This window comes from Indicator indicator, chromosome 22, assembly GCF_027791375.1.
Source record: "Indicator indicator isolate 239-I01 chromosome 22, UM_Iind_1.1, whole genome shotgun sequence".
Taxonomy (NCBI): domain Eukaryota; kingdom Metazoa; phylum Chordata; class Aves; order Piciformes; family Indicatoridae; genus Indicator; species Indicator indicator.
In genome coordinates this window covers 16947142-16973267 of record NC_072031.1, presented here as the reverse complement: position 1 = coordinate 16973267, position 26126 = coordinate 16947142, and the positions used below count along the sequence as shown (strand labels likewise).

At 52.3% G+C, this 26126-nt stretch overlaps 1 protein-coding gene across 1 annotated transcript; it reads right to left on the bottom strand.

Annotated features, from left to right (window-relative positions):
* Positions 1–279: 279 nt before the first annotated feature.
* TRAF7 (TNF receptor associated factor 7) lies at positions 280–21808 on the bottom strand. The gene is made up of 20 exons (XM_054390853.1): positions 21717–21808; positions 21457–21514; positions 20391–20482; positions 17527–17643; positions 16168–16260; positions 13695–13728; positions 12299–12482; positions 10750–10884; positions 9668–9885; positions 9102–9175; positions 8681–8729; positions 8115–8242; positions 6792–6874; positions 5839–5878; positions 4640–4756; positions 3152–3274; positions 2295–2414; positions 1995–2126; positions 1788–1907; positions 280–1062 (listed from the first exon to the last, which is right to left on the bottom strand). Exons 1-20 carry the CDS (start codon positions 21795–21797, stop codon positions 1048–1050), a joined length of 2013 nt encoding a protein of 670 aa, XP_054246828.1. The 5' UTR covers positions 21798–21808; the 3' UTR covers positions 280–1047.
* Between the last annotated feature and the right edge of the window lie 4318 nt (positions 21809–26126).

The following is a 26126-nucleotide window of genomic DNA, read 5'->3' as shown; positions in this document are numbered from 1 at the left end:
ATGGCTTCAAAAGCCATCAGCCACCATATGTGTGGCTCCAGTTGGGCTGATGGGAGCTGTGGGGCACTGAGGTTGTCTCTTGCTGGGTGGATGAGGTACATGGCCAAAGGCCACCCTTGGGTGCCCCTGCCTTGGTGGTGCTGGCAACGAAGGGTGCAGCAGCCTAGGACCTGCTCTACCTTGCGAGGTGCCCAGTGGCTCTGCCCACCATGGCGTGTTGGCCACCGAGGTCCTGCTAAGAGCCATCAATAAGTCACACTGGGCAGGAAGAGCTCTTTCTGCTTTTATTGTCAATGAAGAAATAATCAAATCTCTATCACAATCTTAAAAACCGTAGAAAATGGGAGTAAAAACGCAACGGAGGCTTTGTCCTCTTTAATGTGGAGAGCATCATTACAGGGTGGTGACAATGGGGCTTGTGTCATTTGATCTGAGAACTTGCTGTGGTGTAAAAATCGTACCTGGCTGCTTGAGAGAAGACCTCAAGAAGATCCCAGATGGATCAGCCCAAATCTTGGCAGTAAAATGAAATCCTGGAGACAGAGAACGGGTGGGGAGCCCTGACCCGAGGCAAGGCCTACTGTTCAGTTCTACCATTTACAAGGGGAGCAGCCTCCCCATGTCCCCACCCCGACCTGCGACAGGCTGAACCATTCAGTCCCATCACCGTCCCAGGGCTGCGCTGCATCTTCAGTGGGGTTGGTCCAGCCTGGAGACCCCAAAAAAGTTGCTCCTCAGCTTGGTGGGGACACAGCAGAGGAGGGCACCCAGCAGTGAGGAAGGCACCAGAACGGCTTCCTCTGCATTACCATTCCTATCCAGCAGATCTGAGGGAATATCTGGAGCATCCATGGGCCAGAGTGGTCCTGAGGGCTGCCAGCCAGGCTCACAGTGGGTGAGGAGCCGGTGGGTGGGCAGCAGCAGGCAGTGGTGGGTGTGGAGAGGAGCTGGAGCAGATATCTCAGAGTGGTGGCAGTCACCCAGCAGGCCAAGCGGCAGGGAGGTGGTTTTGGTCTTTCAGTGTGCAGGGCTCTTCTGGCCTTCTTGCTAACACGTCCAGACCTGTGGAGAGGATACAACAGGAATCCAAGGCAGTGACTTCTGAGCAGCTTTATGAGCTTCCCTTCAGCCTTTTGTGGAGCTTCCCCTTGGGCTTCCAGCGGCCACAACAGGAGCTAACATCCCAGCCCTTCAAAACCATCCCCTGCTTTGTCTGAAGATGGCTCCCAACTCATTGAATGTGTTCTATTTTGGGCTCTTTGCTGCAAAGACATTCAAGGGCTGGAGTGGGTCCAGAGAAAGGTAACAAAGCTGGGGAAGGCTCTGGAGAACAGGGCTGGTGAGGAGCAGCTGAGGGACCTGGGGGAGTTTAGTGTGGAAAAAAGGCGGCTGAGGGGAAATCTCATTGCTCTGTACAACAACCTGAAAAGAGGCTGAAGCCAGGTGGGGTTGGTCTCTGCTCCCAAGGAACAAGGGACAGGACAAGAGGAAGTGGCCTCAAGTTGCCCCAGGGAAGGTTTAAGCTGGACATAAGGAACAATTTCTTCCCCAGAAGGGTTGTCCAGGCCTAGTCCAGGCTGCCCAGCGCAGTGGTGGAGTCCCCATCTCTGGAAGGGTTTCAAAGCCCTGGAGATGTGGTGCTGAGGGCCAGGGTTGAGTGGTGGCCTGGCAGTGCTGGGTCAAGGGTTGGACTCTATGATCTTCAAGAGATGATTCTCTGATTCTCAGAAAGACCTGGCTCTAGCTTTGGAAGAGACCAACCCACCCAGGGGGCAGGGGACACCAACCTTTACAGTGCTGTCCACGGCACCAGAGAATAGGCGGCCCCTGGAGACTGCCAGGGCAGTGACACTACCCTGGTGTCGCAGCAGCGTCTGAGTACAGATCATGTTGTCCATGCTCCACACCTGTGGGCACACAGCAGGCATGAGCCAAGTGGGTGGCACATGAGGCCACGCTTTAGCAGAAGTGCAGAGCCAGCCCTGGACACCTACCCTCAGGGACCGGTCGTAGGATGCACTGAAGACTTTGGTTTGATCCGGGGTAGAGATGACAGCCAGGGCATAGACGGTGCCCACGTGCCCTGTTAGCGTGCGGACTTGTTCCTTTGTCTCTATATCCCAGACCTACAGGAGGAGAGCACTGGGGCTGCAGGCCACCACCCTCTCCTCCAAGAGGTGTTCTCACACCTTCAGGGCTCTGGGTGAGCCACAGAGTGGACCAACAGAGCCACGTGCCCATCTCCTTGCCCCTCTCCCCCAGCAGCCAGCCAGCTCTGCGCCTTCAGCCCTTACATGGATGAGGTTCTCGTAGGTGCCACACACAATGTGGTGGTTTGTGACAGCGATGGAGTAGACACTGCCTCCTGATGTCTGCAGCACGTGGACACATTCCAGGTTACGGATGTCCCAGATCTGAAAGAGACACCAGAGCAAAAGCAGCATGAGACCCATGCAGGGACCTCTCCCCAGGAAGGAACTGCATTCTCCAGCCACACAAGAAGTCAGCCCAGCTCCATGTGTGCCCAGATCACATCTTCAAGGACAAATCTATCTGGCTGGGAATGTTCTGATGAGCTAAGCCCTGCTGCCTTACTTAGCTGCCCACCTTTGAACACCCAGGCTGAAAAGGTTGGGGTTGCACACCCTGTGTGTGTGACCCTGCACAGACACCTCCACAGACAACCCAGCCCCTGAGAGCCCTAAAACCCAGCACTGAGATTTATTAACACTGAGAGGGCAACTTCAAGTTCTCCTGTGTCACCTAGATGCTGTGAGGTGAACACTTCACCAGAGCCAACGTGCCTGAAAGCATTTTGGAAACCACCCATGGCCTCTGCAGCCAGCCAGTGCCCTTCTGCCGTTATCAGCAGGGCTGTCAGTGGAGACAACACTGCAGTAGCTCTGGAGGTGCCACCTTTTATCTCAGCGAGCTTCCTCCAGCAGCTGCACTCCCACAAGGAGCAGCCAGAGCCCAGCCTGAGTGCCTGCAAAGATGCAATCAGTGCAGCAAAAATGACATGCCAGCAGTGCTCTCACCCCCCAGCAGCTCCCTTTTGTCCTGCTCTACCAAGCCATGGTGCAGAACAGACACCTAGAGGCACAGGGAGGGCTGGTGGCTCTAAGCTGCCACAAGGCTCAGGGTCTCTTACCTTGATGGTTTGGTAAGAGCCACTGTAAAGATAGTTTTGGGAAGCCACCAGAGCTCGCACCCAGTGGTTGAGACCTGTCAGCTCCTTCTTCAGCTTCAGCTCGGTGCCTACAATATCCCAGACCTGTGGGAAGCACAGACAGATGGACATGGAGGGGAGGCTCAGTGGGATGGCACAGATTAGCTCCAGCCTCAGAGGCCAGGACCTGCGCACTCTACCCAGCCAGCCTTGTGCTTGTTAGGGCTCCTGGTAGCTCTGGTTCAGCTGGGTGAAGAATGACTTACTGGTGACGGTCCTTTAGTAGGAGCTTTCACAGCTTTAAGACACATCACAATATATCAGAGGTTGGAAGAGACCTGAAGAGATCATCAGGTCCAACCCCCCTGCCAGAGCAGGAACCCCCCTGCCAGAGCAGTTACATCTCAACGTGTAACAAATGGTGGGCCCATGACAACTTCAAGAAGTTCAACAAGGCCAAGTGCAAGGTCCTGCACCTGGGTCAGGGCAATCCCAAGCACAAATCCAGGCTGGGTGGAGAATGGCTCAAGAGCAGTCTGGAGGAGAAGGCCTTGGGGGTGTCAGCTGGTGACAAACTTCCCAGGAGCCAGCAATGGCTGCTGGAAGCCCAGCAGGCAGCTGTGTGCTGAGCTGCATCCAGAGCAGGGAGAGTAGCAGCACAGAGAGGGAATTCTGCCCCTCTGCTCTGCTGAGACCCCACCTGCAGCATTGCAGCCAGTTCTGGGGCCCCTGCACAATTCTTGCTGAAACCTCCAGCATACAGGGATGAAGAGATCTCAGCCCACCACTCTGAGTAGTGCTGCAGGCCTGCTTGGCTCATCTGGCATTAAGTGGCTGGAGATGACAAAAACCCAAAGGCCTCAGGTTCTGCTCAGTGCTGTCTCATTGCTCCTCCAGCCTCGAGTGCTCTCTAGAGAGCTGAAGCACTCCAGACCCCAGATAAAGAAAAGAGCATGCAGATGGACAGCCCCATTAGCTGCCTCACCAGGATCTGGAAGCAGAGCCAAGGGAATCCAGCCAAGGCTTTAAAGGGCAACTCGCAAAGCTGTTCCCTGGCTTCTGCAGAATTTACATGAAGAAAGCAGATTCAGGATCCTTTGGAGGGGGTTTCACAACAGGCAGTCTGAATCCTCAACCAGTTTTGAACCTCAGACACAATTCCCAAGGGTCTGAGTAGGTCTGTCAGGGACCCAAGGACAGACACACTCAGGAACTGCTAAGATACTCCCACCAGCAGTCTCAGGTTTGGGGAGACAGAAGGAACAGAGTTTCTTCAGCTGGGTCCCAGGGGCTAAACCTCTGCAGCACTGCCTGCTCTGGGAGCTCTGCTCCTCTGCATGGCTCATGAGATGGTGATAACAAGGTCACCTACAGACCAAAATGCCACTTTCTTCCCATTTGGTCACTGCTGCCTGACAGTTTGTACCACTGGTCCCACACCAGCCCAAGAGGAACCCCCCAGAGCTCTACCTTGATGGCTTTGAGAGAGCCACTGAAGAGCATGTTGTGTGAGGAGACCAAAGTGCAAACAGGATTGTCGTGTGCTCGGATCGTGTTCACCTTCTGCAGGTTCTGGATATCCCACACCTGCAAAGGAGAAGAGGGACACTCTGAGAGGCAGTGGCAGGTCCCTGTGCTGCAGCCCTTCTTCTTTGCCTCTGGGAACCTGTAGGAGCGACTGTCCTGCCTGCTCAGGATTGACCAGAAGGCTGCAATGGCATTAATTGAGATCTTGACAGGCTGGAGAGCTAGGTGGAAAGAAAACCTCATGAAGTTCAACCAGGGCAAATGCAGGGTCCTGCATCTGGGGAGGAACAAGCTCCTGCAGCAGTACAGGTGAGAGTGACCTGCTGGGAAGCAGCTCTGGGGAGAAGGACCTGGGAGTGCTGCGGGCAAGTCTCCTGGGATGCAGAAAGAACAGTGTGATCAGCAGGTCGAGGGAGGTTCTTCTCCTCCTCTACTCCACCCTAGTGAGGCCACAGCTGGGGCAGTGGGTCTCATTCTGGGCTCCAACAGAGAGAGTCCAGCAGAGGCTCCAAAGATGCTGAGGGACCTGAAGGATCTCTGTGAGGAGCAAAGGCTGAGAGCTCTGGGGCTGTTGAGCCTGGAGAAGAGCATCACATGCCCCAGAGGGCATCTGATCAGTGCACAGCAAGAGATAAAGTGTGGGGGGCAAGAGGCTGGGGCCAGACTCGTGTCAGTGGTGCCCAGGGACAGGACAAGGGGTAAGGGGCACAAAGGGGAACCCAGGAGGTTCCATCTGAAGAGGAGGAGAAATTTCTTTGATATGAAGGTGCTGGAGCCCTGGAGCAGGCTGCCCAGAGAGGTTGTGGAGTCTCCTTGTCTGGAGAGCTTCCAACTTCCCCTGGCCATTGTGCCCCTGGGCAAGCTGCTGTGGGTGCCCTGGATGATTCCCAGAGGTCCCTTCCAACCCTCCCTATGCTGGGATTCTGTGACACACGCAGAAGCAGAGAATCCAGCCTGCAAGGAAACACATAAATTCAAGCCAGGAGGAACTTGGCTGAGCCAGTGACTAAAGCAGATGTGGGTTATCAGTCTGGCAGCTGCAGAGCCACACAGGAGAAAGGCTGCAGGTCCCTGCTCTAGAGCAGCCTGGGGCTGGCCTGTACATCTCCCAATACCACTGCACAGGGGGCCTAGGTACTCACAATTATGGTGCAGTCAGCAGAGCCACTGTACAGCTTGTTCCTGTAATGTCACCAGAAAACAAAGGGAGATCAGTGGGGGACAGCAATGCATGCAGGGTCCCATCTTGTCCCCAGGCACCATGCTAGGCAAGCAGCTGCAGTCCCACAGCCTCACTGGATCAAGGCAAGATAACAGAACAAGAGGAAATGGCCTGAAGTTGCCCCAGAAGAGGTTTTAGGTTGGACATGAGGAACAATTTCTTCCCCAGAAGGGTCGTCAAGGCCTTGCCCAGGCTTCCCAAGGCAGTTGTGGAGTCCCCATCCATGGAGGGGTTTCAAAGCTCTGGAGATGCGGTGCTGAGGGCCATGGTTTAGTGGTGACCTGGCAGTACCAGGTTAAGAGTTGGACTCCATGATCTTAAAGGGCTTTTCCAATCAAAAAGATTCAGTGATTCCATTCTATGATTCTGTAACTAAAGACACCAACCCCAGGAGCAGAGGCCAGGTCCTGTGTGGAGGCCAGGCTGGACTGGAGCCCGGCATCCTGCTGGTGACCAGGGATGGAAGCCAGGACAGCAGTGAGGCCAGCTCTGTGCTTTGTCAGTTTTTAAAGAGCAGAGAGGCAGGACGTGCCTCTGAAGCACAATCTTGCCATGTGCAGGACCAAGGATGGGAATTATAAGGGTGTAATTGAGACTGGAGATTCAGCCTGGAGACAAAAAAGAAACCTCGTACACTCACGGTGGTGAAACCCTGGCCCAGGTTGTCCAGAGAGGTGGAAGAAGCCTCATCTCTGGAAACATTCCAGGTCAAGTTGTTTGGGGCTCTGAGCAACCTGCTCTAGTTGTAGATGTCCCTGCTGACTGCACTAGATGAGCTTGAAAGGTCCCTTCCAGTCCAAACCAGTCTGTGATTCCAAGATTCTATGATCAGGAACCCCAGTGCTCTCCCCACTTCCTCCCTCTCCAACTCACCCCTGGATGCAGAGTGCCAGTACAATTCCATCATGACCCTCCAAAGTCTTTTGGCACTTGTATGTGGTACAGGTATCCCACACCTAACAGGAAACACAAGGCAGGAGAGGGTCAGCAGACAGACACCTGGGGACACAGGCAGGATGTCACCAAAGCCACAAAGGAAGGAGGACACAGGCTGTCACCTGGGCTGTCACCTGCCTTCCAGGCTCCTGTCTAGGGAATGAAACTACCTGCCAAGGGTCAGGTAGAAGTTAAGGAGACATTGGAGAACAGCATGAATCAGCCCTGTCCAGCTCTGTCTGTCCCAGCCTAGGTCAACTCAACACTGATACAGAGAAGCATCTCTCAGGTTCTGCCTTAGCAATCCTCACTCCCTTCCAGGGCTCCTCTGCTGCTGCCAAGGTCCCTCCCAATGGGCACATCCTGCTCTCAAGAGAGGGAAGATAGGAATGTAGCATGCAGAGAGGGGACAAAGTTGCTTTCTTCCACTAAAGTGCAGCAATGTCCTTTTTCTTCCATGTGGCTCTTGCTATCACTCAAAGAAATGAGGGATATTTAGGAAGAAATTCTTTGCAGCAAGGATGGTGAGACACTGAAACAGGTTGCCCAGGGAGGCTGTGGCTGTCCCCTCCCTGGAAGTGTTCAAGGCTAGGCTGGATGAAGCCTTGAGCAACCTGGGTTGGTGGGAGGTGTCCCTGCCCATGGCAAGGGGCATGGAATTAGATGATCTTTAAGGTCACTTCCAAATCAAACCATTCTAGGATCCTATGAAAGAAACTAAACCAAAGCTCTGCTCCTGGCAGGGTTGGTCACAGCATGTGGCTTTCCAGCAGCCACCATGGTGACACTGGGAGATGCTGTTTAGGCTGCACTGGAGCAGTGCTGTCAGTTTGAGCTACTGAAAACAGGCCAAAGGAAAACAAACATGCCATCAAATGGAAAAAGGACACATCTGATCAGGGAAAAATGTGGTGGTTTTTTTCACTAAGATGACTTTTTATAAGAAGGGAAAACAAAATCAGAAGCCAAAATAGTCTTGGATGCCCTAAATACCATATAAAGCAAACCAGGCAACAGCAGGAATGAGATTCTAATCAGGGCTTTACAAAAACCACTCTTGTGTCTCTCAGTTTCACTGTCAAAAACTCTTTCCTTGCAGAGAATTTTGCCCAACCACAATTGCAGGAATCATTTGAAATTCTCTGGGAGAAACTTTTGGAATTGACAAACTCCTCCAGCCCTGCAAACTGCAGCTCAGCTTCTGTGCCTCCTGAAGCATGCTCACAAATACAAAGACACCCAGAAGAGGCCAGCTCTTACCTTAATGGTTTTGTCTGAGGAGCCACTGAAGAGCAAGTCTCCTATGGAGTAAACACACAAACACCAGACAGGGCCCTGGTGTCCCACAAAGGTCCCCTTGCACTTGAAGATCTGCTGAGGATCATAGGCTACAGAAAGAACAGGGCAGGAGGAAGGTGGGAGAACAATGAGTTTGGAGGGGACTGGCCTGACAGGTCCTCCTCATACTTCATGTTGTCACAGGCCAGAAGGAACTGTGAGACTTTCCCAGTCTGGCTGGAGGATCTTCTGTCCCTCCCTTACAGCCAAACTATTGTTTTGGGCTCAGGACTCATCTCATCTCCCTAATGCAACCTCTGGGCTGGACTAGGGAGGCCACAGATGCAGAGTCCACTTGACATCCTCTCCCAGCAGCATTACAAGATCCCCTCTGGCCAACACTTCTGGCCAGCTCTCCCACCCAGTGTTACCTCCCCACAGCAGTGGTGACCCTGTGACTCAAGGCTTATCTCTCAGCTTGCCTCAGAGGGCTCAGTGTGCCTTCAGCCCAAAGCCAGACCAAGAGGATGAAGACCAGGAATACTCACAGCCAAGGATGCCCATGTTGAGCCGAGCATTGATGTGCGAGAGCTCATCCTGAAAACCAGAAGAAGCTGCATGAGCTGCAGCACCCCTGAGACCAGCCTGCCCTGTCTCTAAATTGTCCTCCCCAACTTGAGAGCCACTCTTGCCTTTGGACACATCCTGATTCCTGAAGGCCCTCCCTCAGCAGCTGTACATCTGTGACCTCCCTCCAGGGACCATGGGGCTCTGACAGAACCTCAAACCTGAACCTCCCCTGGCACAACCTGAGGCTGTTGCCTCTTGTTCCAGTGCCTCACCAGCCTGAAGTCTGATCTAAATGAAATGACAAAGACTCTCTCCACTGCAGCAGAAGCCTAACTAGCAGCAGAACCAGCTCACTACACCCAATCTCTGCTCCACCCCAGGTCCCAGCCCACTCCTCACATTCAGCATGGAGGCATCTCTGCGAAACTCCATCAGGTCCTCGCTCAGCTTGCTCTGGTTCTCATCCAGCACATCTACAAGAGATGGACAGGCCCACCAAAGTCAGTGACAGTGTCCTGGGGAACAGGCAGAGGACACCTGCTGCCTACCCTCAGAACAAGAAGGGAGGAGAACCCACTGCTGTTACCCACAGGGAAAAGCAGAAGGGTGTCTGCTGCTCAAATGCAAATTGTACTTGGATGCTGAAGACACAGCAAATGTTGGAGCCAAGACAAGACTGGGCACAGCAAAAGTGTCCAAGAACATTCCAGCTCCAGGATGGGTTGTTATTTGCATTGCTGATGTTTATGGGGGGTTGTGCTCTTGGATTGCACAGGACAAAGTCACAGGAGAAAGCTGCCTGCAGACACTTCTAGGACTGCCATGTGTCTGCAGGATTAGGTCCCATGATGTTCTGGAAGCAGAGGAGTTGATGAAACCCATTTGCTCCCCCTGCAAGGAATATCTGAACTTCCTCAAACCTGCAATGCACCATCCTAGGAAAGAGTGCCCTGCTGCAGACTCACCAAACTTAAGCTCCAGGTTCTTCTCCAGCTGGTCGATTTTCTCTGAGAGCTTCCCCAGCATGGAGCGCAGGAAGGCAATCTCCTGGTCCTTCTGGGCCATTGCCACCTGCATCTCATGGAAGCGATCATCTGTCTGCTGTAGGAACTCCTTCAGACCCTCAAACTTGCAGGTCTCCAGGTGGGTCTCATAGGTGTCTTGATTTCCTATGAATGTGCACCTGCAAGGAGAAAGCAGATGCTGGCTGGAGCAGGGCTCAAACTGGAGACCTCCTCGGTCAACTGGCTCCTCAGAGAGAGGTCTGAGCCTCTGTGGGTCCCCAGCTGATCTGCTCCTCCTACCAGGAGCTGTGGTTCACTATCTTGTAGGGTGCATCACAGGTGCAGAGCAACCATCACAGGTGCAGAGCAACAGAGAGGCCAAGCAGCTCCCATTCCTCTAGTCAGTGCTCTGGCCCCAAACTGAACTGCCTGCCTGCCTGTCTAGGAAGTTGCAAGGAAAAGCAGATCTTGGGCAAGAGACAGAATGTGGTGTCAGTCCACCTAAGAGTCCAGCCTAAGAGTCATTAAAACCAGTGTTAAAAACTGCAGCTGCCCTCACTAGGTGCTGACTGGGAACTGCAGAAGAGCAGCTCTGTCAGGACTCGCTTTGCTCTGCTTCTGTCAAGACATCTCCTCCTCCTCCAGAACCTCAGCTCTGTGTCCTGCAGGCAACACTCAGCCCTTATTGGGGTGACCATCAGCCCTCTGAGGGAAGGACTGGTTTGAAGGACACTGTCATGGTGCTTGCATTGGCTCTTGTGTTCATCCTCCTCCCTGCATGGCTCTGGCCACAACCATGGTTCTGCCTCTTCTCCAGCTGGTTGTTCTGCCCACACAACTCTTCATCCTCCTCAGCAGCCAGCAGGGCTGCCAGCTGGGCAGTGTGACTGGCTTGTTCCAACAGGAGTCTCGGGTCTGCCTTCTGCAAGCCCTTCAGGCCTGATCTCAGCCTCAGGCCAGTGCACAGCTGCTCAGAGTCCATGGGGCTATACCAAAGCAGCTCAGAACAGCCTTCTGCCCACCACAAAGAAGCAGCTCCTTACCCGTATTTGGAGTGGGGACACTTGATATGCTCACACTCTTTCAGATGTGCCTCCAGGTTCATCTTCAGGAGAGGTGGGCAACTAGGGTTGTTGGGGCAGCGAACTGGCCTGTAGTCACAGATGCTTTCATGATCTCTGTCCAGGGAAAGAAGCAGGAACAGGGAAAATCAGCAAAAATCATAGAATCATGGAACTAGAAAAGCCCTCCAAGATCATCGAGTCCAACCATCAACCCAACACCACTATGGCCACTGAACTATGGCCACACGGCTCTTGAACACCTCCAGGGATGGTGACTCCACCACCTCCCTGGGCAGCCTGTTCCAATCCCTGACCACTCTTGCAGCAAAGAAATTATTCCTAATCTTGAACCTAACCCTCCCCTGGCACAATTTCAGGCTATTTCCTCTCATTTTATCACCTGAGACTAAGAAGAGACCAACCCCCACCTGGCTCCAACCTCCTTTCTGGGAGCTGTAGAGAGCCAGAAGGTCTCCCTTCAGCCTCCTTTTCTCCAGGCTGAACACTGCCAGCTCCCTCAGCTGATCCTCACCAGACCTGTTCTCCAAACCCTTCCCCAGCTTCATTGCTCTTCTAAATGAATGGCACAAACATAGATCATCAGGAAAGGAGCAAAGAAGCCCTGTGAGACTGTCAGGTGATCAAAAGCCTCCTGCTCCAAGACTGCAGCTACAGCTTTAAATTCTCCTTTGGCCAGTAAGCTGAGAGGAGTAACAGGGAACATGTACACAGGGAACAGCTGCAGCTGATGGACTGAGCCATCAGGCAGCTATCAACAACAGGCAACAGCCAGGTGACAGGGAAGGCGTTTGGGATGAGGAGGGAAGCAGCTTTCAGATTCCTAAGATCTAAGTAGGGTAAGTCCTCTTGCAAAAAGAATCCCAAAGTCTTTGCTTGACACAAAGCATGTGTTTCATGCCAGACGTGAAGTGGTTGCTTTCACAGGGTATACCCTGGATGGGGATAGAACCCCTCAGCTGTGAGGACAGGCTGAGAGAGTTGGGGTTGTTCAGCCTGTAGAAAAGAGAAAGCTCCAGGACACCTTCTTGTGACCTTAAAGAGGGCCTACAGGAAGTATGAGGCCAGACTTTTGAGCAGGGCCTGCTGTGACAGGACAAGGGCTGATGGTTTAAACTAAAAGAGGAAAATTCAGACTAGAGAGAAGGAAGAATTTTTTGACACTGAGGGTGGTGACAGCCTAGCCCCAGGTTGCCCCATCCCTGGAACCATCCCACGTCAGGTTGGTTGAGGCTGTGAGCAACCTGCTCTAGTTGCAAATGACCCTGCTGGCTGCAGGGGAGTTTGACTGGATGACCTTTAAATGTCTTTTCTGACCCAGATCATGATCCTGTGATCCTAAGACTGAGATACATTGGAAAGAATTGTGCCCTCAGGACACCCTCCTCATCCCCACTGCAGGCAGGAGTTGCACTGTCCCCAGGAGCTACAGGGCAGCTCAGATACCAACAGCAGATTACCGCTGCTGGTGGAAACCTTTCATTGGAGAGGCTGCATGCTGCTAACTTACTTCCTGGCACTCAGTTTAATTGTGAAGGGACATCCCCGGGGGTCCACCTCGAAGGCAGCAGGCTTGCTGCTGGCTGCAGGCCGGCAGCCGTACTTGCAGTGGATGAAGAGCTCCCCGATCTGCTCCGCCACCGCGATGTTGTTCACCACCACCGTCAGCTTGGCGTTGTCCACAGGGCACTTCTCTGCCAGGTAGGGAAGTGGAAAGAAAAAAAAAAAAAAGGGAGAGTCAGTAAGGATTGGGATGCTGCAGGAAGCATTTCCAAAAGCTTCTCAGTGGAGATGTTTTTCTTTTGCCTTCTTGAGCCAGGTGTGTGGCAATGAATACTGACACAAGGCTTGCATGCCATCATCTCTGGTGTGTCTTGGGGCTTGGGGAGGAGTTAGAGTTTATGTTAACCCATGATAATTTCAGCTAGATGCCAATGCAAGAAGGCCACACTAACCCAGGCCACCTTGTGCTTGCTGAGATGTGAGAGGACTCACAGGCCATGCTCACAAACCAGCTGATGTCCCCCACACAACCCATTGCCCACCCAGGCCTGAGACTCTGCTGCCAGCTGGGCACTGCAGGCCAGAGAGGCTGCAGTGAGGCAGAGACAGGAGCTCTGAGGGCAGAGGCACCACTGAGCAACAAAGGATAGCATCTGCAAAGCCTTCTGCTACTCATCCGTTGGTCAGGACTGACACAGCGTGAGGTGGTCACAGAGCATTGGTGCAAAGCAGAAGGACCCTCACATGTGGAAGATGAACATCTTCAGGCAGAAAGAGCTGCTGGTTTGCTGGGCTGCTCAGGGTTTGCTGTTGTGGTCATAATAAGGGTTTGGCTTTGTGCTGAACAAGGGCTTTCCAAGGGGGGCCCAGGCTCATGCCAAAGAAAGTCTTTGTTGTAGTATAGAGTCCAGACCAAGCAGCAGCTGCTTAGAGCAGGCCAGCAGCCAGACACTTGGGTTCCATCAGGTTTCTGGAAGAGCTCAGTGAGCTAAAGCAGGTCTGTGTGCTGCTGTGCAGGGGCTCAGGCAGAGCTGGCACTAGTGGGCTGCTGGAAAGGAAGGAGGGGTTGGATGGGTCTCTGCCAAACACAGCCCCCCTCTTCCTTAGGCAGCCACAGAAAGCTTTCTGTCAGAAACCAATGGGTCAGCTCTGGGCGAGACATGTATTACCCTGGGATTATCCATGGCATATTCCAGGATTTGAGAACATCCAGCTGGGCACAGCTCTTTAGTGCCCATGTTAGAGAGAAGCTGGGAGCTGCAGAGCCAGCCCCAGATCCTGGCTGCCAGCTTGAGTTCAGCCCTTCAGACATCTTTCTTTGGGTTTCTCTTTTAAGTGAGAGCAAACCAAGCAGAAGACAGCAGCCTGGTGGCTGTACCATACCAGAAGAGCTCTGTACTCACCAGATGTTAAGGCACATCTTCTGCAAAACGTGTGCTGTGGAGACAAAGAGGAACAGCAGTGTCAGCCTCAACAATACGGGACAAATTATTCCCCCTAGCTAAGGATGGAAAGGTGGGAGGCAGCAGAGCCTGTGGGCCCAGGGCCTCAGCAGCTGCTCTGCCTGCTTCACAGTTCTTCTGTCTGCACCACAGGGCAAAACCCAGCTGCTTGCTCAGGCAACTATGAGTGAAACACAGGTCCTCAAGTTGAGCCAGGGGAGGTTTAGATTAAATAGCAAAAAAAATTTCTTCACTGAAAGGGTTATCAGGCACTGGACCAGGCTGCCCAGGACAGTGGTGGCATCACCATCCCTAGAGGGGTTTAAAAGCCATTTGGATGAGGTGCTGAGGGACGTGGTCTAAGAGTTGTGTACAGAGAGATGTTAGGTTCTGGTTGGACTTGACGATCTTAAGGTCTTTTCCAGCCTGATGATTCTGTGGCTCTGATCCTGAGAGTACTGAGGACATAGCTTGAAGCTCTGAGGGCTCTGCCCTGCTCAGGGTCAGGCCATGATCACAGTGCAAGCCCAAGCCATGGGTGCGTTCTGCCACACTCAAATATTCACAGACTTCTAAAATGGTTTGGCTTGGAAGGGACCTCAAAGATCATCTAGTTCCAATCCCCTGCCATGGGCAGGGACACCTCCCATCAGCCCAGGTTGCTCAAGGCCTCATCCAGCATGGATCTGAGCACCTCCAGGGTGCACCCACAACCTCCCTGGGCAGCCTGTTCCAGTGTCTTACCACCCTCTCTAGAAAGAATTTCTTCCTTATGTCCAATCTCCCCTGTCCTAGTTTCAAACCACTGTCCCTCGTCCTGTCGCTCCAAGCCCTTGCCAGAAGTCCCTCCCCAGGTCTCCTGTAGCCCCCTTCAGGTACTGGGAGACCTTAGCGCAGCCCTCCCACAGCCTTTTCTTCTCCAGGATGAATAGCCCCAGCTCTCTCAGCCTGTTCCCACAGCAGAGGTGCTCCGGCCCTCTGATCATCTTTGTGGTCTCCTCCGGACCCGCTCCAACAGTTTGAGTGGAGTTTCTTCTCTTCACCCTGCAGTCCATGTCATTCCTCTCATCTCCCTGGGAATTCTTCAAAGGGAAGAGCAAGGAGAAGTCACCATTCCTGGAGGTGCTCGAGAAACGTGAGGACTTAGGGGCCATGGGTGTTAGGTTGAAGGTTCGACTCAATGACCTTTGAGGGCTTTTCTAACCAAAACAACCCTGATGGTCTTCCCCTATCCTTGGCCAGTCGTCCCATTACACATATCCATCCCTCTGTAGCTCTTCTAACACAGCTGAAGCTGTCCTGCTGTCAGCTGCTTTGTAAGCATATTCAATCCACTGACAACTTTGCCACTCTGTTATTACAGCAGAGCAATTCAAGTAGCAAATACAACCTGAAAATTAATACAAAGAGAGGAACAAAGGCTGCAGCATTTCACTGGCCCTGAATTTGCCCTGTGGGTTCCCTAGAGCCTCCTCAGCCACATTCCCAGTGTTTGGCAGCAGCAATGGAGAGGCTGCAAGCCCCTCTTCAGAGCTGTTATCTGCTGCCCTGTTCATGTGGCCTTTTCCTGCCCTTTGCAGCTGCATGGTGCTCTCAGCAGAGCTGCCAAAGCAGGACTGCAGATAAAGCCAGCCTGCTTCCTGCAGCAGAGTATTTTTCCATATTAACCACTAAATCTCAGCATGTCCATGAAGAGCTGCTCACTGAAATGGTAGAGCCAAGCTGCATGCCAACTTCCAGCACCTTTGGGGATAGCACTCTTGCTACAATAAACAAGCCTGCTCTCTGCTTCCTGTTGCTCCAGCTCCATCCCAGCCATCAGAAGCATGTTAGAAACTAGATGCCTCCTAGAGAGGCTGTCACAGTGCCATCTTTCTTCATCTGCAGCCCAGAAGCAGGAGCAGTATACAGCTTCTATTAAATCCCAGGAAAATGGGATATAGAAGAATATTCATCACTCTCTGTGCCTTTCATTAGAGGATCTCAAATCCCTCTGCAAGCATTAACTAAATGAAGCTTCAAGCCATTCTTGTTTTATAAGACCACATATTCTCCACAGCTGAAGAGCACCCCTTCCCCCCGAGAACCCTTTGGGACAGAGAACGAGGAGTTTTAGACCTCAGTGAAACCACACCAAGGAGACTGAGGGTGGCTGGGAGAGGGAGGCTGACAGTGCTACTCTCCTGGGAGAAGTCAGCCAACTTTAAACAAGTCCCAGGCTCTTCTGGCTGCAGAATGCCCCACACCTCCCTGCAAACTGCCTCAGAGCTGCCCTGGGGGCAAATCCAACACCTGTTCATCAGCACCCCTGCTCCGGCTTCCCCAGGCAGAGGCTGCCTCCTCTTTGCTCCCTCAGGGTGCCAGATACTTGGGACAGTCAGGGCTTGCCTGTACCTCAGACAGGACATCTGTGTAACCCAGATCACTGCCTTACCCCACAGGTTGTGATGACTGGATCCTTGAACACACTGCAGCACAGCTGGCAGCAAAGCTTCACAGAGGGCTGTTCAGCAAACACTAGTGGCTCCTGCAGAGGAGGGGAGAAAGAGACAGAGGGAGCACAAGGATCAATCCAAATGCCAGAGCCACCAGCTCTGCAGAAGGAGCAAACCCACTCTTCAGCAGTGAGCCTTGGGGAGCCTGGGACATGCTAGGGACTTCATTAGCTCAGAATAAACTTCTGTCTGGACCTGCTGACCTCCAGTATTTAAGAGAGAGGGGAAGAATGAACTTGGGAATAGCTAGAGACCCCCAGCTCATCACAAACTGGGGGCCACCAGCAGCTGGCAGGATCAGGACCCAACAGGAGCTACACAGACCAACTTCTTTGCCACCACTGCCTGGTACTTTTTGCTTAGTGGACTGAACACCTTCTGAACCTACCTTTGCTTAGCTGGACTGAACACCTTCTTAGCAAAAGTGTTCCCTGTACCAAGTCTGGAGTTTAGAAGTCATTTTAAAGCAGCTTGTCCTTTTGTATTTCTGAGACATCCTGAAGGAAAGGCTCTTCCATTCCCTCATGAAGCAGAAGCAATCTTGTTTCTGTTGCAATGGGCTCATTCTCCAGTTTTGTTAACCAGATGAAACTGCAGGATCAGGACATGCTCTGAGCATGTTCTCCTAGAGCAGCCCAGCTCTCCCTCCACACCAGAAGAGGGCTTCACACTTCAGAGCACTTCAAATCAGCAGCTGGTGTTGTCTTTTCATCCTGTGCTGCTCTCCAAAATGCAAACACCAATTTCTGGCCTCCTCACTATCAAACACACCCTTTTATCCCAGATCTGTGGCAAAATGTTGCCTGACCTTCTAGGCATCCAACTTGGGGTTAGTTACCAGGTCACAAGCTAAGCGTAGCTCATAAGTGTCCTCCCCTAATAAGGGTCACATGTGGACAAATCCTTGCACCACTGGGGCTTATAATCCCACCTCCTGGGGCTTACAATTGAGGCAGTGGCTGCCACACAGCCCAGGGCTCTGAATCAGTGGGGAATTGTATTACTCTTGCCGCCCAGGATTGGACCACCAGCCTAAAGCTTTGCGACACCCTCCTGCCCACCACTGTCCCCCTCTACAGCGAGGAAAAGGGCAGATGAGGAATCAAAGTAACTTGCAGAAGTCAGTGGTAGAATTAAATGAAATTAAAATCAGGAGACCTGACAGTCAGGCTTTTAGTTGCCAGACATGAGGGAAAATCTGCCTCTGCTAGCTCTATGTGCTCACAAGAGCCTACTAAGCTACTCTTTTGACACTGAACCTCCTCAGAATGCTCTTTCAGACAATCCCAAATACCTACTGGCTCCTCCTCTTCCTCATGGAGTGAGAACGTGGAGCGCAGGGACATGTTGGACTCAGAGTGCAGCGAGCGGACAGAGATGGCAGAGTCGGAGCGGCGCGGAGTGCTGATGGGAGGCTTCAGAGAGAGAAAAACCACTTCTGGTTACTGCAGACAACTCCTCCTGCTCCAAATCCTACACACAGACTGCAAGCTTAGTGTATGAATGCTCCCAGCACAGCTCAGCTGCTCCATTTGCTCATCCACTCTGCCAAGCTGTGCTGAGTGGCCCCCAGGAGCAGAACAGGCACTGCTCAGGTTGGGCTTTACTCCCCCAAGCTGCCATTTACATCCCAAGCACATCAGGCTCTGGAAGGTGGATGGTTCTTAGCTTGATGGTTGGACTCAATGATCTTCCAACCAAAACAATTCTAAGATTCTAAGGTGCATCCACCCATGTACTTACCACCCGCAAAACAACACTTTGGAAGAATTAATCCTTGAGAGAAAGCTTTGGAAATCTCCCCCAGAGACTCCTGCAGCCCCTGCAGCAGCAGCAGCAGCACTTGTTGTTTCACTCCCTATCTAACTTCTGCCAAATTTCTTTGCGTAAGTGTGGAGACTTCCTTCTATTCAATTCGGTGACAGACAGGCTCTGTTGCTTCCTGCACGGGAGTGCACATGGCAGCCACCAATCAAGAGAAATCCCACTGCTCACAGTAGCCTTGGGATTGGCTTTGAGGGAATGCTGCCTCTGGAATATTAACCAGCAGTGCATCTCCAAGGGATGAGGAGTGGATTGAGAGCAGCCCTGCAAAGAAGGGCTTGGGAGTGCTGGTGGATGAGGTGCTTGAGGTGAGCTGGCAATGAGTGCTGGAGCCAAGAAAGCCAACAGTGCACTAGGCCACATCAGAAGCAGAGTGGCCAACAGGATTCTGCTTCTCTACTCTGCTCTTGTGAGACTCCATCTGAGTACTGGGTCCAGCTCTGGAGTCCTCAACACAAGAAGGACATGGAATGGTTGGAGAGGGTCTGTAGGAGGCCACAAGGATGATCAGAGGGCTGAAGCACCTCTGCTGTGAGGACAGGCTGAGGCAGTTGGTTGTTGTTCAGCCTGGAGAAGAGAAGGCTCCAGGGAGACCTTAGAGCAGCATTCCAGAACTTGAAGGGGCTACAGGAGAGCTGGGGAGAGAGTTTTGACAAGGGCTGAGGGCTGAGTGACAGGACAAAGGACAGCAGTTTGAAACTAGAGCAGGAAAGACTGGACATAAGGAAGAAATTCTTTCCAGTGAGGGTGGTAAGACACTGGAACAGGCTGCTCAGGGAGGCTGTGTATGCCCCCTCCCTGGAAGTGTTCAAGGCCAGGTTGAATGAGGCCTTGAGCAACCTGGGCTGGTGGGAGGTGTCCCTGCCCATGACAGGGGGTTGGAACTGGATGATCTTTGAGGTCCCTTCCAACCCAACCCATTCTAGGATTCTATATTGTGCTGACAAAGGTCACCCCACCTGGGCTGTGGAGACAGCACTGCATGGCAGAGGTGTGTGCTGGTATTCACTGCCTCTCTTGGTTACAAAGGTTGTAACCTTTGTTTTTGCCAAGCAAACAAGACTAAGACTCAAGAGACCTCAGCTCTACACTTCTGCTTCCCACTGCTAGCTTGGCTCTTTAGACTGAGTTTTGCAGCACTCCTTGTATGTACAGTGGCCCAGCAGCATGGAGTCAGTGATGCAGAGTTGGGTTTGCCAAGGACACCAGGGAAATGTTCAAAGAACTTCCTAAAAAATATATATATCAATAAACAAACCCCCAACTCCATGCTCACAAAACCACAGCAAGATGTCTGGGCAACAGAAGGACCTTTACAAGGTGCTGACAACAAAGCTCTTTGCAAGCTGGTGTCAAATTTATTTTAAGAGGTGTTGTAGCTCCATGTTATTGCTGACCCCAATCTCTAACTGCAGCAGGAGCAGTGATTCCTTTAGCCCTGGCTTGGAAGCTACATCTTGTAACCTGACAAACTCTACTCATACTTCCTTTGAAGTCTACTACTAAAAGGAGCTGGTGCTCATGAGATGTTCTGGAGCACTAGGGATAGGAGGTCAAGGCCTCAAAGTTATCCATCCACTCGATGAGGTTTGCTTGGCTCTTGCTGTTCTTAATTGATTTAGCTCATTTATTTTCTCTTTAAGTAGCTAACCTTGAGGCCCATTAGATCACAAAATTCCCCCCAAAGAAGTCACTCAGAAGAGATTGTGAGGGATGAGAGGGGTGGGTACAAAAGTGGGAAATGCTTTTCTGCAAAGGTGTTAAGATGTGGGAATGGTTTGGGTGAGAAAACCCTGAAGATGCAATCCCCAGGAGCTGAGCACACTCTGGAGTGCCCAACATGCTGCTCTGCAGGCTCAAAGCCTGCTGCCGGTGGTCAGAAGCCCCATCTGGAGGTGGAAATAGGAATGGATTTTCTGATCATTGCTGCAGAGCCAGTTCCAGACTGACTGGCCCTGGTCACGGCCCCAGAGCCTGCTGACAGCAGCTCTGCTTTCTCCCAAGCTCAGGAGACCTAGAGCTCATATCAGGAGGCAGGCACATCCTCTCAAGTAGACCTCTTGGATTTTTAGATCCTGGGCTTTGTAGCCACATCCCATCTTCAAGCAGTCTGAAAATGAGCATCAGCAGTGGCAGCTTAATGGCCCAACTCAGAACTAGCCTCTGCTTCCTTGCTGCACCAACCATGGGAGCAGCCCGGAGATGTTGAGGCTGCTACCCACGGTGCAGACACCTGTCTTGGATACAACTCAGAGCAGACCAGAGCAGCACCAGACACTTCTCATTTGACACACAACCAGCTAAACCAGTCAGCAAGGGGTCTCCTGGCAACACCTACCATGCCATCATCCTCATCTCGTGGGGAGTAGGTGAGTGTGCTGGAGGAGGATGGGGTCCGACGATGCTGTTTGAAAGTATTGGTCCCATCAGCTTTAAAGCAAATAAAAATGGTATTAAACAAAACAGCAAGCATTTAGGTTCCTCAGCAACATTTCCAAGGTACGGACCAGGCTCTGAAGCTGAGTGTTCCTTAGAACAAGACTAAAGAGTTCCCCAGCTCCAGCTCCTGACCTGGCCATATCACTGCAGGCAGGACAATCCTGATCTCTGCCGGGCTGCTGAAAAGTGACCAGCCCAAAGAGCACAGATGAAAACCCATCAGGTCCATAGGTTCAAAATACTATTAAAAAGGACACTTGACACTACCAAGTATCTCAGTCACCAAAAAAAATTGATTTGATCACGGGAGGTCCAGATATTCTTGGGAACATGCTAAATTACATTGTAGATCATAGAATCACAGAATGGTTTGGGTTGGAAGTGACCTCCAAAGCTCATCCAGTCCAACCCCCCTGCAGGCAGCAGGGACATCCTCCACTAGAGCAGGTTGCTCAGAGCCTTCTCCAGCCTCACCCTGAATAGCTTCAGGCATGGGGCCTCAGCTCCCTCCCTAGGCAACCTGTTGCAGTGTTCCAGCAACCTCCTGGTGCAGAACTTGTTCCTCACATCCAATCTCAATCTGCTCTGCTCTCATTTCAAACCATTGCCTCTCATCCTGTTCCTGCAGGCCTTTGGGAACAGTTCCAAAGAAGTTTCTCCTCCTGCTCAGGTGGAAGCTCCTGGGTGCCAGATTGTGCCCCTTGCCCCTTGTCCTGTCCCTGGGCACCACTGACACGAGTCTGGCCTCAGCCTCTTGCCCTCCACCTTTTAGCTCTTGCTGAGCATGGCTCAGATTCCCTCTGGGGCTGCTCTTCTCCAGGCTCTCAGCCCCAGGGCTCTCAGCCTTGGCTTCTCACAGAGATGCTCCATGCCCCTCAGCATCTCTGTAGCCTCTGCTGGACTTTCTCCAGCAGTCCCTTCTCTCTTGAACTGGGGAGCCCGGAAGTGGACACAAATACACTCACCCTTTGTGATGGTGGTCACAGCAGAGTAGGCTGGCCCGAAAGTTGTTTCCATTCTTGTCTGAAATATTGACAAAATGAAGGTCAGTCCTGTCACTGCAGCACAGCCCAAAGCCCTGCTGCCCTCTCTGAGCTGGTGACAAAACATACAGACACATTCCAGCTTCTCCTTGTGGCTACCGGGATTTTAAAGAGCAAGAGAACAACAACCTTCATTTTCTCAACAGAAAGGATGAGAAGGTAAGCAGCAGCCCCAGCCTTACCCCGTTAGTGTTTTCAGCAGGAGTGATGCTTGGTGTGCCACTGGAGAAACGGTTGTAGCGAGCGCTCTTGTTTGAGCTCATAATCTAGGCCAGCTTGGGTTATTCATGGGCAGCTTGCTCTGTGGAAGAGAGTTTGGGTCACTGGATGGATCTTCCTATAGCATTCAGTCCCAGTATTTACCTATGCTCAAACAGAATCACAGAATCATTTTGGTTGGAAAAGACCTTTCAGTTCATCCAGCCCAACCATTCTCTAACTGGTACTAAACCACGGCCCCCAGCACCACATCTCCACAGCTTTGAAACATCTCCAGAGATGAAGATTCAACCACCTCCAGAGATGAAGATTCAACCACCTCCGCCTGTTCCAGCCTCTGAGAACTCTTTCAGTGAAGAAGTTTCTTCTAATGTCCAACTTAAACCTCCCCTGGGGCAACCTGAGGCTGTTTCATCTTGTCCTGTCACTTGTTACTAGGGAGAAGGGACCAACCCCCACCTGGCTCCAGCCTCCTCTCAGGGAGCTGTAGAGAGCAATGAGGTCTCCCCTCAGCCTCTTTTTCTCCAGGCTGAACACCCCCAGTTCTCTCAGATGCTCCTTAGTAAGATTTTTGCTCTACTGAGGTTGGAGGATAGACACGATCACAAAACACATCTGTGACCTGGGCCTTACTCAGGGCCCCTGCAATCCCAGCCCAAGAGCAGATCCATTTCTCCTGGGAGCCTCAGCAGAAGGTTGTGGACGTACTGGGCTGGTTCCATCCTGCACTCACTTTTGAAGTGCTGCACAGGCACGGCTCAAGCTGTCCTCAGCCAAATCTCTGCCAAAACTCACAGCTCAGTCCCATCTGACACAGCACTCTGTGGAGCTCGCTGCAGTCCTCTGTGAGTCAGGCAGCCAGATCCCAGCAGCAGCCATGCGAGGGGATCACTGCTCAGATCTAAAATCTCAGAAAAAGCTACAACCTAAACAAGAAACCCCAAAGCATCAAAACCAAACCCCAAAGAAAAGCCAACCATACCAAAAACCCCAGACCAACCCCAAAACTGTCTTAAAAACAAGGATCTGGATGATGTTTTCCACACATCTGAAAGCAGTGTCCTGGCTGCCTGCAAATGTCAGATCCCTCAGGAGAGGCTAAGCAGAACTGTTGGAGTCATCTCAAGAACAGCAGGAATGAAGCAGTGTTGTGCTGCTGCATCGTGGAGAGCTGCCCATGTTTAAAACTGGGCTCCAGCAAGCAGCAAGTTTGGTCATCAGAAGCTGTTTATTCCCATCAGGGGTTCCTCAGAGCACAGACAGCAGAAGGCAAGGGAAGGTGGGTGGTGGGCAAGAGGGCAGACAGAGTTTTGGGTAACAAGTTACCTGTGGCCACACGAGGTGTTCCAGTATGTAAAGGGTGGCTGCCAAGAGGATGGAGACTCCCTTTGTACAGGAGTCCCATGGCAAAGACAAGGGGTGCTGGGGACAAGTTACTGCTGAGCACATTCCCACTGGACTCCAGGGGAAAATGTTTCCCCATGAAAACAGATGGACATTGGAACCATCTCCCAGTGGAAGTGGTGGGTTCCCCTACACTGGACAGTTTGAAGACTCAGCTTGGCAGGGTGCTGGGCCAGCTGCACTATCACCTAGAAAGGTTGGACCAGATGATCCTTAAAGTCACTTCCAACCTGGCATTCTGGGATTCTGTGGAATCTGAGCCCCACTCAACCTCTTACCCTTTCGCAGCCTTGGACAAGCCACTGGAGCTCTCTGCTTCCTTCCATTGCACTTCAGGACATGGTTCAGTGGCAGCCATGGTGGTGTTGGGTTGATGGCTGGACTGGATGATCTCAATGGGATTTTCTAACCTCAACAATTCTATGATTCTGTGATTCCTGTGCAGGCCAGGCAACCACCATGGAGCAGCTCTTGGGGTGACCCAGCAAGCCACATAATCACTGACTGACAAGGGGCATGAAGAAGCACATCTCCAGTGCCACTCTGTCCCAAAGCCCTGCTGGAACAGAAGCAAAACACCTTCCAGTGCCACCAGATCTGGGATAAATCCAAAGTGAGGCAGAGAGCAGGGGCTGGCATACAGGGATTTTCCACTCCTTTCAAGCACGTCCCATGCTCTGCAGCTTGGCTAAGGAACCCACCTGCAAGCAGCAGCACAGAGCCTGCTCCTCATCTCCTCTGAGCAGAAACCAGAGGAATGGAAAAAACATTGAGTGAGCTCTCAGCCAAGCTGCAGAACAGCAGCCACCACACCAGCATCTGATTGCAGCCCAAATCTCTGCAATCACCATACACAGGAAGCATTTCAATAGGCAAGACACCTCTAACAGCTCTTTCACATCTCAGACAGAATCCCAGCATCCCAGCATGGTGGAGGCTGGAAGGGACCTCTGGAGATCATCCAGTACAGCCCCCTCTGCTAAAGCAGGGCACCCACTTCAGATGAGATGGAGTCTCTAATCCAGCTGCTCTGGGTGGGGGGAAAACACAAAATCCCAGAATGGTTTTGGTTGGAGAAGATCTCCAAGATCATCCAGTCCAACCCTTACCCCAGCACTGCCAAGGTCAATACTCAACCATGGCCCTCAGCACCACATCTCCACAGCTTTGAAACCCCTTCAGGGATGGGGACTCCACCACTGCCCTGGGCAGCCTGGGCCAAGCCTGGACAACCCTTCTGGGGAAGAAATTGTTCCTCATGGCCAACCCAAACCTCCCTGGGGCATCTTGAGGCCATTTCCTCTTGTCCTGTCCCTTGTTCCTTAGGAGAAGAGACCAACTCCCACCTGGCTCCAACCTCCTTTCAGGGAGTTTTAGAGAGCCAGAAGGTCTCCTCTGAGCCTCCTTTTCTCCAGGCTGAAGAACCCCAAGTCCCTCAGATACTTCTCAGAATTCCTCCAGGCTCTTCCCCAGCTTCATTGCCCTTCTCTGGACCTGCTCCAGCATCTCAATGTCCTTCTTGGAGTGAGGGCCCAAAACTGAACCCAGGATTCAAGGTGCAGCCTCACCAGTGCCCAGTACAGGACAATCACTGCCCTGCTCCTGCTGGCCACACCATTACTGATCTAGGCCAGGCTGCTAGCAGCCTTCTTAGCCACCTGGGCACACTCTGACTCGTCTTCAGCTGCTGTTAACCAACACCCCCAGCTCCTTTTCCATCAGGTAGTTTCAAGCCACTCTGCCCCCAGCCTGGAGCTTTCATGGGGTTGTTGTGTCACAAGTTCAAGACTCAGCACTTGGCCTTGAACCTCATCCCACCAGCCTTGGCCTGTGCAGTTTCTCAAGCACTTCCACTCAGCTTGGTGTTGCCTGCACACTGAGGCAAGCAGATGGTAGAAACTGGTCAGGTTCACGTCCCTCCAAGACAAAAAATGGCAGTGCTGCTGCTGTTTCCTGAGGGGGAACATCTGTCTCCTCTCTGCAAGGCAGGCCATGAGGTAAGACACTGTGCTTTAAAAGCTAAGAATGGTCACCTACACAAGCACAGCACAACTGGTGCTCCTCAGCCTCACTTGGCAGAGGAGCTGCCAAGAGCCCATGGGGTCCTGTGAGCTGGCTGAGGCTCTGCTGCAAACTGGTCTGCAGGAATCCAGCAGTTAGATGGGCTTGCAGCTCATGGAAAAAAAACCACCTCTAAGACATGCCAAGTGAGCAGCAAGATCTGGCTTCTGGGGACAGTCAGCCTTTGTCCTAGCAGGACAGTACCTGAGGAATCAAGGCCCTTGCTTGAAGGGCTTCAGCCTTGGCTGATCAGTTAAGGGGCAGCAGGAGCTCACACAGAAAGTCCCTCACCAGATCCCCAACTCACGTGTGCACCTCTCACCTCCAAATGAGCACCCTGGCAAAGCTGGGTTTGAGAGACTGGACTATGAAAACCAGAAGCTAATCCATCCTCAGCCAGACAAGGCCCACCCACGGTTGTTAATGTACCAGAGTTCAAAAGCCTGCTCTCAGCTGGCCTGGGAAGGGAGTTCACCACTAATAAATGCTGTTAGGGGGATGGTTTCTAGCAGATGCTGCACCACATGTCACTCAAGGATGCCAGAGGAACACTCGTCTCACCTGGAAACTCCAAAATCCTGCATCCTCCCTTCCTGGAGCTGCCCTGCTAGATCCAAGGTGACCAAAGTTTCTTCCCTACTTCATTCCTTGACTGCTGTGCAGTCTGAGGGCTTGTCAGGCTATTCTGCCTTACAAGTGGCTCTGCCCTTCCCTGAAAAGCTTTAAGCACTCATGATAGGATTCTCCCAGGATAAGAAACCTGAGCTCAAAATCATTGCTCAATCTGTACAAGGTTTCACTTCCACCCCCAGTCTCCCCCAACATCCTCTAAAGCTTGCACACTTCCCCACACACTCTTGCTTGCCCTCTCTGGGTGCAATCAGAGCAGGCTAAAGAGCCATCCGAGG

Excerpts from the sequence above, each read along its gene's own strand:
- TRAF7 (XM_054390853.1), bottom strand. The coding sequence starts at position 21,797 with ATGAGCTCAAACAAGAGCGCTCGCTACAACCGTTTCTCCAGTGGCACA. Across the intron at positions 2,415-3,151 it reads GCTCTTACCAAACCATCAAG|ATCTGGGACATCCGTAACCT; the intron begins GTAAGAGACCCT and ends TGTCTCTTTCAG. Across the intron at positions 2,127-2,294 it reads CCTACGAGAACCTCATCCAT|GTCTGGGATATAGAGACAAA; the intron begins GTAAGGGCTGAA and ends CTCCTCCTGTAG.